General features: G+C 39.0%; 1 protein-coding gene across 1 annotated transcript in view; it reads right to left on the reverse strand.

Moving 5' to 3' along the window:
* Positions 1-525: 525 nt before the first annotated feature.
* The window catches only part of CCHR13.PART0H11orf54 (chromosome chr13.part0 C11orf54 homolog), a 371774-nt gene continuing 356537 nt past the window's right edge, over positions 526-15762 (reverse strand). The window contains exons 7-8 of the mRNA XM_044054130.1: positions 8616-8732; positions 526-941 (exon numbers count right to left, since the gene is read on the reverse strand). Coding sequence (XP_043910065.1) covers positions 768-941; positions 8616-8732 — 291 coding nt within the window. The 3' untranslated portion in view covers positions 526-767. The remainder of the gene's footprint in view (positions 942-8615; positions 8733-15762) is intronic.

A 15762-nucleotide genomic window follows, 5' to 3' on the forward strand; every position in this document is an offset into this window, starting at 1 on the left:
GTGTGAAAGCAAGAGATGTGTCTGCATTGATTGCATGATTGGCAAGCAAAAGTTCCCTTCTTGTGAGTATTATTAATACAAATTCCTAGTCTTGGAACTAGTTCATACAGATGCAAGGCTAGGTAATTTACTGAATAAGGTAGAGGAAAGAGAAAACAAATGGATCTTGAAACTCCAAGCACACAGGTTCAGGTCACTCAAACATTAACATGGAGTTCTTATATAAGGAGTTTTTTAATTCTCACAATTTTACTAAACAATTATTACTATGTGGTTTTGAATTTTTAATGATATGAAATTTATGTATAAACAGTTATTTTTCTTATTTTTCTTATTTTCCAGTTTCTGCAGTTTTCACTTTCAATAAAGTGGATTTAATATCTAATTTTCCAATTTATACACAATCCTAGAAAAGGCTTAATGTTTTCCGGCATTCTGCAGATGGTTCTTGTAAATGCATCATACTTAGGAAGAATAAAATAAAATACAAATAGCATATTTAGAGCAATGAAACACAAAGTGCAGCACATTTAGCAAAATTAACTTTATTTTACAAAATATAAACATTGTATTAGATTACAGTATCAGAATTTAGTATTGCATTAGACAGAAGCAGATACCACAATCATATAGTGTTGGACATTGAGATGTAAATAATAATTAAATGCAAAAGAAGTCTGTAATGGCTTAAAAGCAATAACTTTGAAATTATGAGTCAAGACAATCCTCATCTGCTGCTTTTTTGTTCAGTAATACTAATATCTTCATTAATCACGTCCAATCTTATGGGTTTCAACAGGTCTGTCAATACGGTAGAGAAACTCGGCAGGTAGAAAGTACCCCACATACTCTACTATGTCTGGGGTGGTATCTGTATAGTAATGCCCCCCTTCTCCATGGTGGCTGAAGAAATGGGTATGCTCTACTCGCAGGTCAAATCCCTGAAAAATAAACAGAATCATTACTGCACAGAAGTGATAAACTCTAATCAGCAGATAATACACAAATGCACAGCCTTAAGTGATTGCAGACACCCCAAATATTTTATTATGAAGTGTTACAATAGATGACAGCTTAAGGTAGTACAATAACAGGAGAATGTGTCTAAGACTATGCAACCCATTTACAACAGAAGATGATCCTTGTGCAGTTGAACAGTGCCCCCACCCCCTCCCAAAAAAATAAAACAAATCCACAAAAGGGCAGTAACAGGCAATGGAGTAGTGGGCATGTCATCCCTTTGTTTACATCAGCATGCTGTGTATTGTCAGAACCAGCACAGCCACCACATACTTTGTATAAACGGGCTTTCTTTCTTAGATCATACAAGAATACAGCATGGCACTTTCCTTCTGTTAGGCTGTACAACTTTGTTACAGATCCATTACCCTGTTTAATTTTATTTTTGTATAGGGGTTTGATTATGCCGACCAAAAGCAAGATTATTATTGCAGTAGTACTGCAATTTATTTATTTATTATTTATTTAACATTTGCCTACTGGGAAAGTCCAACTTGGAACAAAGCCGATGTTCAGTGGAGGACCAGGGAGAAATGCTCCAGATGCATGCCTTTGTAACGTGGGAGGAAACCAGAGTACCCACACAAATGCAGGGAGGACATAAAGACTCCGCACAGAAGGCACTCCGGCTGAGAATCGAACCAGAAAACCTCTTGCTGTGAGGCAGTAATGCTACCATGGCACCACTGCGCCATCAATTAAACTACGCTCCCGACAAACTCAAAAGTACACTGGTTCTGAAAAGGGCCATCTATCCCTAGGATTTACCAGAAGAAGCTAAAAGAATCTCTTCTGTCAACCTCTTATAGTCCATCAAAGAAAAGGAGATTCTGGACAGAAAGGGTTTCTAATCACGGAAAACAGAGCCTTAGCAAACAGCATACTTTTGGATACTTCCCCCTAGGAAATCTTTAGCAAAGGTTCCTTTACTTCCAATATAATCTTGGGGAAGTTAGCTGTCTGGTCTAATGTCAACACTGATGAAGGTTCCGGTCTGATTTTAATCTTGGGGACAATTTATTGAGACTCCCCAGGAGAGATAATGAGTAATTAACTCGCTGTCAATGGGAGATGGCAGAAAAGTGACAATCTCAGCCATGGAAGAAAGGTGGAGAAGTCTCAGAATCCACAGGAGATTTCATTTTTTTTTAAATGTATTCTGGCTCAATTTAACTTCCTATTTTTTTTTTTTTTTTGGCAAACTTCAAGTACTTAAAGAAAACAATCAAGCCAGTTTTCTGTGAGGTGCAAAGCCAAAGCCTTCTATCTTCAAAACTTGGTAGCCTGCCTGAATTTTCTATTATCAACAATGTATTCCAGGTACTAACAAACAAAATGAGAAGTGGAGGTCTTTAGATGCTATTTGACATTTACACTTATTATTTGTCTTAGCCATAACTGAGTACACAAAGGATGTGGTCTGATTAGTGGCTTGGTAACTTAATGGGAGAGGCAGGTAGGGATAAAGCAAGCCCCATCCTGGGGGTGGTAGGGTAAATGCAGTTGTGCGATCCTGGATGGAGATGCAATGAGGGGAAAGGGATGCAGAACTATCTGAATCACCAATGAAGCTGGATGAAATGCCTGCAAAGTCCACTGTGCAAACAGTCCTTAGCAGCAGTGACCAGTATGCCTCGATCTCCTCACAAACTCCAAACATGGGTCAGATATAGTGTAGGGGAAGGCTAGCTGTTGTCAGTAGATTAAGTAAATTAGGAGAGGCCCCTAGGAATGGCTGATACTCAGTGGCAATGAGGAAATATACCTACAAAAACCTATATGTAGGATACAGACAACCAGTAAAAGTGAAATAATGAAACACGGAGCAAAATGTACTTTTTGGCAAGCTGAGAGATGTACAACACTCAAAATGGTTAGAAACACAAGACAGACTGTAGTTACAGATAATAAGCAAGAGGGGGATGGAGTTTACTGGCAAAAACTGGCAAAGGAACCAAGGTATTGGGAGCAAATAACTAGAAAGGGACAGGTAATAGAATGGGAAGAGGCCAAGAATTTATTCGGACTGCAGGTTAGAGACTGCCTTCCCTATCAAGGATTTATATCAGACTATAGGCAAAGAGAAATAAATAGGGAGTTCCTAAATGAAAAACCAGCACTGGTAGTTTTTAATAGAATCTAGAACAGAAGATGCCATTAAAAAGGAATAATTAATAATAAAGCATATAAAATATTGCATGATAACTATAAGAATCAATCAGTGGAGCTTTTAAAGGATTGGGAAGAGAGACTGGATAAGCAATTCACAGAGAAAATGGGGGAGATATATGTATATCTCTCAAACATGCAACAAAGTCTTGAAGATTTAGGATCTTTGCCTGAAAGTGTTTACATAGGTATTTTTATATCCCAAGAAGACTCCAAAGAATTTTTCCTCAGGTGGATAGGAAATGTTGGAGGTGTGATGGGCAAGAAAGCGGTAGCTTGGAACATATTTTTTGGGAGTGTAATGAGCTGGCAGACTTTAGGGATTCCCTTTAGACCGCTCTGTAGGAGATGCTGGGTGAGCAGATTGGACTGACTGAGGACATGATTTTTTTCAGTTATACAACAGAATCGGAATTGCCGACAAATAGTAAAGCCTTACTGAGTCTAATTATAGTGGCTGCTAAAAAAGCAATTACTAGAAAATGGAAATCAAAGTCTAAACCAACTTTATTAGAAGTAGTGAATATAGAAACAGAGATAAAACAACTGGAATTGGGATATTTAGAAAAGGGAAGGAGCAAACTACATAGGAAAAATGAGAATTGTGGGAAGAATATATATACAGCAGGAACAAGGTTTAAGAGGCAGGATTTGAATGAGCCATATAATGCTTAACTGACATTGAATGGCCGATTTATAAGTTACGTATAATGTTTGCAACTACAGTGGTTTCAAAGGTGTCTGTGATGTAAACTGTTTGCAACTAAAGTGGTATAATTTTGTATGTTTCTCATTTATATAAATCTAAGATTGCCTTTGTCATATGTGAAAATGTAATAAAGTTGTTTGGAAAAAAACAAAAGCACAAGAGAGAATATCCACCAAGATGGAATTTAAAGAGAGCTACTCGCATATTCATGTCAGCATATTCCAGCACAAGACCTGCCCTGTTGTTAGAAGCAAGGAATAAGCCACTACTTTTAAAACTTTTGGCCAACAGTTATCAACAATCAGGTGGAAATCCAAATGCTCATTACAATGATTGTTACCAAAGTAGAGATAACCAGCATCAGTAAACTTAAGTGTATAGCAGGCTCTATCATACATTTTAAGCATGCCAAGAGATCTTTGTACACCATGTTTAAAACATTTACAATGCACTGACATCTGCCCTTACTAGGAGGGAAGCAGATGGATAAAGAAAGTTAAGAACATCAAAGACACAAGCTGAAAGTGAGTCTGCAGATGGAATCATGGGGGGAAAGCTTTTTTCCATAGGTATACAGCAGATATGTACAGGAAAAAGGACGGAAGGGAAGGAGGGACAGGTATGACTAGACTAAGTAAAGGTAGGGAATGGAGATCACTAAAGAGTGGGAAAAGGCAGAAGCACTAAATGAATATGTCGGTCTTCACGAAAAAAAATAAGGTGAGGATGCCATGTAAGGCAGGTGGAAAGGCAGTGAGGTAAGAACAGTAGACAGATACTAAGATAGATATGAATGACTGGTGGTCCTAAAGGAGGAGTATGCACAGAGACCAGTGGGATGCCTTCCATTGTCCTCAATAATCTCGCCAGTGTGGTAGCAGATACTCCAGCTGAGGTCTGCAAACGTGCCTGAAGACTAAAAGACAGCAAAAGTTGTACTCCCTTGTACAAGGATGGAGCAGCATGAAAAATCTGGGAAACCTACAGTCCTGTTAGCCTTACGGCAGTAGCAGGACAAAATCATGGAAAAATACTGATGGAAATGTTAGCTGCTTTCTTAAACAGCATCTATCTCTAGGTCAACCAACGCAGACTCATTATCAGAAGAAGTGTCATTTAAATATGATCCAGTTTTATGGCTGGATTACTGGAACTTGAAAGACGGCTACTAGCAAACATGGTCTATCTAAACTTCACAGAGGCCTCTGACATACCGTCATACAGAAAGCCACAAAGAAACAGGACAGGTTGAAATTAGGATTGAGAAAGAACAATTGGACTGCATGGTTGAAGGAAAGCAAACAAAAGTCTGTGCTGATATGCAGAATTGTCAGAGATATACAAGGAACGTTAACTAACAGACTACTTGAGGGGTCAGCCCTTAGTTCAGTACTGTGAGTCATAGTTTTTTGAATCTGGCTGGTTGTTTCCAAGGCAGTAAATTTTTATACAAATAAAGACTTAGACCCTGAAAATGTCAAAATACACACTATAGCAACCGGTACATACATTTTCTCACTAGAATATATAAAGTAACATTGCAAATACACTTCACCACTTCACTTTTGAGTATGCATTACATAAGTAAGCAGTAATGCTGGAAATGGTGGGCATTACAAGAAAATAATGGACCACCCAAAAGTACTGTAAGGCCTAGCAACAGATGCAGAGAGCTTCTGAAGCCCTTCTAATGCCCAACCTAGAAGACAATGCTGTGCTTAGACAGCGGCCTCTGAGTTTTCTTTCTTATTACAGAGTTTAGTATTTATTTATTTTAAAAGGTTTTCACCTTTTGTTTCTGAAAAATAGTCCCCTTCATTGTTTTTTTATAGTGGGATTGTGTACATGTTCTAGTTTTAGAAAATACATTGTAAAAGTAAGTGGATATATGTATCTGACTTGCAGACCACCATGAGTGTTAGTATGTCTATGTTTTAAAGTTATTTATGGAGTCTGCAGGCTTACTTTCTGATAAAAAATCAAAAACTTATCTTAGGCAATGATTTCTGAAGGAAAGCACTGTTTATGGAAGTTTATAAGCAGAGGTGCAGCTAGTTATTCTGACACCAGTGCGTGATGACCCCCCCTCCCAACATTAAATTGAGAAGCAAAAACAACAATCTTCAGACTTGGAAAAGCAAAATAAAGAAATAAATACATAAATTAAATTAAATTAAATTAAAATAATTAAAAAATATCTTTTTAAATTGTCATAAACTGCTTGCTACATTTGCAGTAAGCAGCTGCTACAGTTTATACCTGCCACACACACAGCACTAAACTGCTTCAACACAAATGTAATACTGGAATTTAAAGTCAGTAATGCACCGAAGCCTTATCAGTTCTTGCAAATATCTTCCCCTAATACTTTCTCTGAGGGCATCTGCCCCTTTGACCCACCCCAGATATGCTTCTGATTGTAACTAACAAGAGTGTAATAAAAATAGCTATGAGTGCTTACACTGGCAGCAGCAAGAAATTACACAACTTTTACAATTAAACTGTAATGCAGCAGAAATACACTGCATCAGTCACAGAAAGAAGAATCTGCAATGTAGTCTGTATAAAGGTGTTGTTCTACTTAGTGCTGTTCAGTTAAAGTTTTTCATCCAAGAGGCTCAAAGGGGTTTGGGCATTCAGAAGAGAGAAACATATTGCCCTTGATTATATTCTGAATTTCACATCTGTTCAAATAAAAGACAATAACTGTGAGGAGGAAAAAAAACACTGTATAATTGAGTACATATTGCCTAGAAATATTGAAGATTCTTGCACTTATTTTTCACTGCCAAAAGACCATATTATTTCTTCATTCAGTAATTCTGCATTTATTGAACAACTTAAAAGTTAGGAAGTCCATGTCTTTCTTCTTTATGCACTTTCTGTACAGCATTACTTAATGTTCTGTCTTTAACTTGAGACTTTGTGCACCTTACATTTCTGAATTTTCTGAAAGTAGTTATAGAACTGTAGCTATGACATTCTGCTTTGCTTTTTATCAGATATTGCACATATTTCAAGCACAGTATTACTTTGTTTTAACAGGTGGATCTCCCCCTTCCATTTGGAGACGTGCTATCCAAACAGTTCTCCTCCATCTGGAGGGGGTGAGGGATCCAGGTAGAGATATGGTATTTTGTTTTGTACTTACTAGTAACAATAAGTATTTTTAAAAAAATGACAAAAGCAACATTTGGCATGGTAGTACCACCTTCCTGTCTTCTCTGGAGTTGTGATATCTGTTTTGCTGTGATAATAAAGTTATACCCATTCTGCACTTCCTTAACTGAAGCTGTGACACAGAGGAAGAGGGTATTAGTAGAGTGGTGACATTTTAAACAGCACTTTATTGCAGGACTAGAAGAGATACTACAAAAAAGGTTTTAGCTATGCAGTGCTAAATCAACACTGAAATTGCCAACAAATATCCTTTTTTTTTTATTACCTTACAAACTGCTCTGGTTTGATAGATATCAACCAAAGCAAGGTAGGGTTCTCTGCTAATTTACTTACATGATGATGTACTGGCAATGAGCCTCACAGCAGCACTGTGACTTTATGAGCCCTAAACTGGGCTAGCCACTCTCTCCAAACAAACTACTGGATTTCTAAGGCTGCCTTTTTCTGCTACTTGCACTATGGTAGGACCTTACCTTCCAGCCCTAAAGCAATGCTTTCCTCAGGGGCATTCCACAAAGGAACAGACTCCAGGTCTAGCTCAGAGGTGACCACTTGGTCCTATGTACATACCTTTATCAAACACTACATAACTGATTGTCCTGGACCAGGGCAGTCTTTGCATGTCCAGTTCTTTTTGGGTTGCTTGACACCTCTTCTTCTTAGTAGCCAACCACCCTTCTTTCCTCCTGCAGCTCTGGGAATCACCCACATTGTCAGGAATACTGCAACTGTGATTTCAGTCATGACATAGTACAGCTGTAGAAGGACGTCCCATAACAGTATACTTCCTACTGATCACTGTTGCACTATTTCATCCAGCCTCCGTCCTCTCTTTGCTTTCTCACTTCAGCCTTCATTTTCCTTTCCCCTTTGCTTTAGCTCTGCTCTGTTACATGGGAATTGGGGGAGTTTTCTTACCTCTTCAAGCTACACCCCTCATAGCTGACTAGTTTCCTCTCTCAGTAGTCTTCAGGCCTCTGGCTTGGAGATAGTCTGAGGATTCATGCGCGTACATCCATCTATACATACCACAGTGTATATGAGCTGGGGTCATGCATCAGATGCAAGACCTGTGGAAGGTACCCCGACCGGGTGTGTGGTTGTATATATATGTATTGGTACAGACATATATACACATACACAAATATACATTCTCACACTTAAAAAATGCTTAAAACAGCATAACTGCAATGGCATAAAAATATGATAAAGACATGAAACAGACTTCAGGCAGAGAGGAAAAGAACATATAATGGTGAAATTAAGGAAAAAAAATTCTAACATCTGTGTGGTCTGATTTACGCTACCAAACAGAAAATCTCAAAATCAATTGCAGAAGAAGGTTAAAACTAGTTGTCTTTTTATGACGGGTATGCTAAGGGACAAAGTGGAACTGAAAAGGAAGTGCAGAAACCAGTAATCACATTCTGCATCTTTAAAGATAATACAAGTTAGATCAAATAACTTTTACATAATTTAAAATCAAGCACTATTCATGATAAAAATGTTGCATTAAAACTGTAAATAATCTACTTACAGGATCCCGAGATACAAGTACAGACTGACATATTAAGGGAGCCTCCATTTCGAAGTGTTTCAGCCAATTATTGACTTCTTCCTCTGTGTTCAAAGGGCAGGCAGAAAACTCTGCAGGCTGAAAGGAACAACAACTGGATAAATAGCTTGGAAGCAGCAAACATTGCACATTGTCAGACTTGACTGGTACACCTTATGTATGAGCAACACAATGGTAGACAATTTAACATACACTACAGACCCCAAACCACATCTGCCACAACGAATATAGGAGGAGGTAGCACGGACTGTATAGGTCCAATGACATAGTACTTACTTACCTTAAATGTCTCTATAAACAATTTAGTGATATAGCTTTAAAATTAAGGAATACCAAAGAAGCAGCAGCAGAATCCACCGCAAGTATTCCATATATGATCCAACAAGTATGAAGAAAAAAATATGCAAACACAGCGCTATAAAGATAAATAATCCCATCAACTTGATTTAGAACTAAAAATGTAACCTGTATCTAGTACAGAACATGTCATTGCACCATTAGGCTCACTGTGCTTAAACCACCACATGAATTTATGAAAAATATTATAAATTAGCTTGAAGGATCAATCAGACTGGGAAAGAAAATACAAATATAAAAAATACAAGACTAATATAACAAACTGCAAAAAAACAAAGAGCACTGCTGTAGCCGCCATTTCTTTTATTTACTTCATCTGGAATCTCGGCCACACAGGCCTTCAAAGAAATAACTCAATGCCTTTCCAGCAGCTCTTATATATTTTGGGAACTTTGTAGGTGCATAAACTCATATGTTTAGCAGTTTAAAGTTAGGAGAGGAATTAAGTTATAGATGGTAATATAATATGAGAATGGAACATAATTTAAAGTGCACATAAAATATATTTTATATATATTTAACATACTTGACTAATAATATTAATGTACATATAATAAAGCGTATTAAAGTTTTTTTTGAGTGAAAGTATAATATGAAGGGAAGTATGGTGTTATATCTGGTCAATTCTTCTTCTTCTTTCGGCTTTTCCCAGTTAGGGGTCGCCACAGTGGATCATCTGTCCGCTCATGATTGGCAGTGGAGTTTTACGGTGTCGAGTTGCCAGCCCGGCACCCAACCTTCCACAGAAGGCACACACGCATACACTCACACCTAGGGCCAATTTAGATTGTCCAATCCACCTACTGCCTGTCTTTGGGATGTGGGAGGAAACCGGAGCACCCGGAGGAAACCCACGCGACCACAGGGAGGACAAGCAGACTCTGCACAGAAGACACCCCAGCCAAGAATCGAACCAGGGAACCTCTTACTGTGAGGCGGCAACGCTAACCGCTGCACCACTGTGGCCACAGTGTTATATCTTGTCAATATATTTTTAAAAAATGTTTAAATCAATTGGTAAAGGGTAATTTGATAAAAGCTGATATTTTGAAGCCTTAATTCCCTTTGGGGGGAGCAGTGTATATATGATGTTTAACCTTGGGATGGATACATCTTTAAGCTTGAAAAAATGTTTAAGGGTTCAATTAATTAATTAATTAATTAATTAATTAATTAATTAATTAATTAATTAATTAATGTAATGAAAGTGTTAAATGATGTGTAATAGGAATATATAAGAGCAACTGGAAAGGCATTGAGTTATTCCGTTGAAGGCCTAAGTGGCCGAGGTACCGGATGAAGTAAATAAAAGAATTGGCAGCTACAGCAGTGCTGTTTTTTTTTTTTTGCAATAGTCAAGTGGGATAAGCTTATTCTTCCAACAGAACAGGGCAGAGAGGAATTAGCCAATTTGATGGGGGTATTTCACAGCAACACAGTTAAGGCTCCTGTACAGAGCACAAGCACAAAACTATGATTTAAAGTGGAAAGAGATGATGATGAGCAGGGAGAAGCTCACAAAACATAGAGAGACTGGGATTTTGGATGCAGACCTTTAAGGAGAATAACAATAATCATACAGAATATTATTATTCATAAAGTAGCTGAAAGTATACTAAGAATTAAGCTAACCCAGGAATGCAGAAAGGAGATTCTGCCGATAGGGTTGCCTGCAATTAAGAATACAAACAATAGGCAAGAGGGGGCTGGGGGTGGAATTTATTGGAGAAAAGTACCAAAGGAACCAAGGTATTGGGAGCAAATGACTAGAGAGGCAAAGGTAATAGAATGGGAATATGCCAAGAACTTATTTGGACTGCAGGTTAGAAATTGCCTTCCCTATCAAGGATTTACCTCAGAGTACAGGCAAAAAGAAAGAAATGGGGGAGGGGGTCCTAAACAAAAGAAAAACATTCATACAGTTTTTAGTAGAACCTAGAACAAAAGTTGCCATTAAGAAAGGAATAATTAGTAGAGCATACAAAGTATTGCAGGACACCTACAAGAATCAATCAGTGAAGGTTAGAAAGGATTGGGAAGAGAGATTAAATAAGCCATTCACAAAGAAACAATGAGCGGATATATGTATGCCTCAAAAATATGCAAGTCTAGAAGACTTACAGTCTTTGCTTGGAAGTGTTCACATAGCTATTTTTATACCCCAAGTATACTCCAAAGAATTTTTCCTCAGGCAGAAAGCAAATGGAAGTGTGATGGGGCAGAAAGAGGTAATTGGGAACATACTTTCTGGGAGTGTAATGAGTTGGTAGACTTTAAAGATTAAGGCTTAAAAACAAGATGTGAGCACACCAACAAAGCTGAGAAAAAGCCAAAAAATGTCCTAAAACACTTCTTTATTACAAAAGGATGAGCGCAATTGCGGGATTACCACTTCATCAGATCCATATAAAAAACAACTCACAGTAAAACATTTATACAAGTTAAAATCACATATAATTAAAAAATCAAGTTCACATTCTACTAATTAAAGCTGGCATTAAAGGAATACTTGCATTAAGCCCTGGAACTTTATGTACTTGCAGGGCTATAATCCATTTCACTTCCAAATTCTCCAAGTAATTATTCACATTACCTCTTCTCATACCAGGTTTAACCAGTTGTAAAACTCTAAAATGGAAGACATTATACCCTGTTTTTAGCCATATGTACTACCAATGTATTTGTAAGGACTTTGTTTCTGATATTCCCAACATGTTTCAAAACCCTTTCCTTAAACTTACGCATCGTTTTGCCCACATAAAAACTTTGGCACTCCGTGCAAGTTGCTAAATAGACCAGACAATTACTATTGCATGTGGCAGACAACCTAGGGACACATTCTCTCCTAGTAATGGGGTGAATAAACACTTGTTCTCTGATTTTTTAAGCCTCCTGAAACAATTTGAGAGGCTTATGTATAAATTAAAGAAATATGAATGGCAGAGATTCCATCTAGAAACCTGCCTTGAGCATAAAATCATACCAAGGGGCTTGAGAATAGTTAAAATGCCCACGCAGGGCAACACTGAACCTGAGCTGCTTTCACAGTGGCAAAAATTAAATTTGGAAATGAGTTTTAGTTATTTAAGACTCTTGATAGACCATTATATGCCTACAGAAATGTCGATCAGAGCGGAAACTGAACGGCTTATATGTCATCTGAAAATTGAAAACTCTGGTGAAGACTATATGTTAAGGTTACATAATGTTTGCGCTGATTTATTGGCCTATGAATGCAGACTGAAACAGCAAAAACAGAAGAAATTTTATAGGGATCACTCTGATTTCATGAAAGGGCACATTTTTGTTTGGCCAATGAGTTATGATCAAAATACTGCTCCATCTGCTCCGACAGGACATGCAGTCAGAGTATCTGCTGATGTTAATGTGACTGTTCCTGAGACCAACAATCAGCAATGTTGTACAGCTTCAGCAGTGGTTTTGCACCCTGATAATGATATTCTGACTGACAACCAAGTACATAATATGGTGAATACTAAGCCACGAGTGGTTACACCTTCAAATGGAGCTAGTAGCAGATTTATGGAAGCTGGGTGTGATGTAATGACCACAACACCTTCTTTTTCCGTGAATCCTTTCACTGCATTACCCTTGCCCATGAAGTTACCAGTTACATCCAGCAGAGGGCGCTCGCCAATAAAAGATCATTGGAAGCGGGAGGCCTCTGCAAGTATAACATCATGGCACAGGCGTCGGCAGTAGAGGTAGACGACCAACTGCCACTGAATCTACCGGCTTCGGAGTTGTATATACGACGATTATGTGAACAAGATGCACTAGGTTGTGATGAGACTACAGGAGATCTTTCAATTGACAATCATATTTATTTTGCGTTAGGCCTGCTTGAAGATTCTAATAAGGAACAAGCATGCATAGAATGGTTGCCAGGCTACCATCAGCTTGCTTCTGATTCACTTACTGCTGTTTTAGCAGAACTTCCCATAGAAATATCTCCAGGAAGGAATCAGCATTCAATGGTGGAACTGTTAGGAGATGGAAATAATGAATCAACGTGTACATTCAGGCCACAGGGACATAATCAGCTTGTTTATAATCTGTCAGATATAACTAAATGAAGCACAACTTGCATTCCTTAACAAAAGCTTGAGCTTCATACAAGCCAAAAGGTCTGACATTAATGATGTTATTTTGGACTTGGCTATTTTTGCTAGGAATGTTGCATTAAAAGGTTTATTTGGTCAACATTAGGGATGTGCTCTATGAGCTACTTATGTACGGGCTGTTAGATTTTGACTTATATGAATTTCTGCTAGTTGAATATCCAATGATACCACCATTTAATCGCCTACTCAAGATACATAAACCTCTAGTGAAACCTTCCACGCGACCCATAGTCTCTGGGCGTGGTTGGGCCACTGAGCCTTTGTCCCAGTATGTAGAGAAAGTACAGTTTTGTACCTACCATAAATGTAGATGTCTGATAGGAATGCATCTGCAGTCCTTACAAATGGGTTGTCCTGTCGTCAGGCAGCCCTTTTCCAAAGTCTGGGTCTGGCCTCGGCTGGTGTCACACTTCACCATAGCTGCAGTTATTCGTATAAAGGCATCAGCCATTTTCCTCAGTGTTTCTTGCCCCAGATGCCAGGTGCCCTCTTGGAAGGCTAAATTTGGATAAATGCCAATGATTCCAAATAGTAGAGAGCAAACACAAAAAATTAGCATGTATGTACATATATACAAACAAATACACCATAATAGATCCCCCCAAGCTAGCTGAAGGCTGGCAAATACCCTAGGAGTACCTCAGAGGGGAAGGTGGGTGGGTAATCCTGACTGCAGATGCATTCCTATCGGACATCTACATTTATGGTAGGTACAAAACTGTACTATGTCCTTCAAAGATGCATCTGCAGTCCTTACAAATGGGTAGAATACCATAGCTAAACAAGGGGAGGAGGAAAGAGTAGAAATTATGGTGTAGCTAGGATCCCTTGCAAAACAGCAGTGGCAAAACCTGCTCGGGATCTAGAGTATAAAGGTAAATTATAATGCTTGGCAAATATATGCACGGAGGTCCAAGTAGCAGCCTCTATAATGTCCTTGGTAGCCACTCCTCGTAAGAAGGCTGTGGTAGTGGCTGTAGCCCTTGTGGAGTGAGGCCTGATGTTCTCAGGAGTTTTCTTTCCATGTTAGGAGTAACAAAATCTAATGCAATTTCCTATCCATTTGGAGATTGTCTGTTTTGAAATTGGTTTTCCTTCCTTTCCTGTGGCATATGCTACCAGAAGCTGGTCAGTTTTTCTATTGGACTTAGTCCTGTCCAGGTAGTAGCGTAACTGTCTGTGTACATCCAAGGTATGCAAAGTTTTTCTCCGCTGTTTTGTGGGTTTGGAAAGAATGTAGGTAGGTGGATAGCCTGATTTAATGACACTCTGGATACCACCTTAGGCATAAATGTAGGATTTGTTCTCATGGACACTCTATCTTGATGGAAGATCAGGAAGGGTTGCACTGCCATTAATGCCTGTAGTTCAGAGACCCTTCTTGCTGAAGTTATTGCCAGCAGGAAAGCAGTCTTCCAGGATAAGTACTGTAATTCTGCTGTTGCTGCTGGCTCGAAAGGAGGAAGTGTCAATTTTCTAGCACAAAGTTCAAGTCCCATGCTGGCATTTACATTTTTAATTCCTCTCAGAAACTGTCTGAGCAGGGGATGAGAGAAGACAGGAGGATCCAAGCTGTATTGTGCTGAAATAGATGATGCATGTATCTTGACGGAAGAATAGGACAGGCCTGTGTGGGAGAGCTCTGCCAAGTACTCCAAAATGTTGGCCATGTTTATCAGAGTCACATCTTCTCCCTTTGCAGTACTCCAAATGGGATATCTTTTCCATTTTGCTGCATAATTCTTTCTTGTTGAAGGTCTGCGAGCCTCCAGGATTATGTCCTTAACCCTTTGGGATAAATTTGGGTTAATTGCTGTTATGTAATGTTCCAGGCAGTTAGCTGCAGAGTTTTCAGGTTTGGATGCAGGATGTTGTAGTTGTTCTGTGTTAACAGTAATGGGATCAGGGGTAGTGTCCATATTTGTTCCCGAGACATGCTCCTCAGCAATGGGTACCAATGTTGTCTTGGCCAGTCTGGAGCTATCAGAATGATCCTTGGACGGTCCTCTTTGATCTTCAGAAGCACCTTGTGCATCAAAGGAAGTGGTGGAAATCAGGTTTTTCCAACTGAAGGATAGGAGTCCACCTTCCAAGCAAGTGGGTGGTGTGCAGAATTTCTTTAGCTGGTGATTGAATGGGGATGCAAACAAGTCTATTTGTGGTAATCCCCATTTCCTTGTGATGGCTTTGAAGATCCGGATGAAGCATCCATTCGTGGGCATCTGTGGTTGTTCTGCTTAATATGTCTGCTAGAATGTTTTCTTTTCGGTACAAAATTGCTTGTAACTGAATGTTGTAGCTCAGGGCCACATCCCATAGGTCCAGTGCCAGCCGGCATAGAGGATATGAATGGGTGCCTCCCTGTTTGTTGATGTACCACATAACTGTGGTGTTGTCTGTCCTTATCATCAACTGACCTTCTTGGAGAAATGGTCTGAATGACTGGATTGCCAATTTTACTGCCAGCATTTCCTTTAGATTTATGTGTAGCTGGTCTTGAGTCCATAAGCCTTGTATGCACTTGCCCTGCATGTGTGCCCCCAACCGAGGTCTGAGGCATCTGTCGTGATGGTTTGGCTTGGTTGGCTGTTGCAGAAGGGCAACCC

This window comes from Protopterus annectens, chromosome 13.part0 (assembly GCF_019279795.1).
Source record: "Protopterus annectens isolate FY-2018-M chromosome 13.part0, PAN1.0, whole genome shotgun sequence".
Lineage (NCBI taxonomy): Eukaryota > Metazoa > Chordata > Ceratodontiformes > Protopteridae > Protopterus > Protopterus annectens.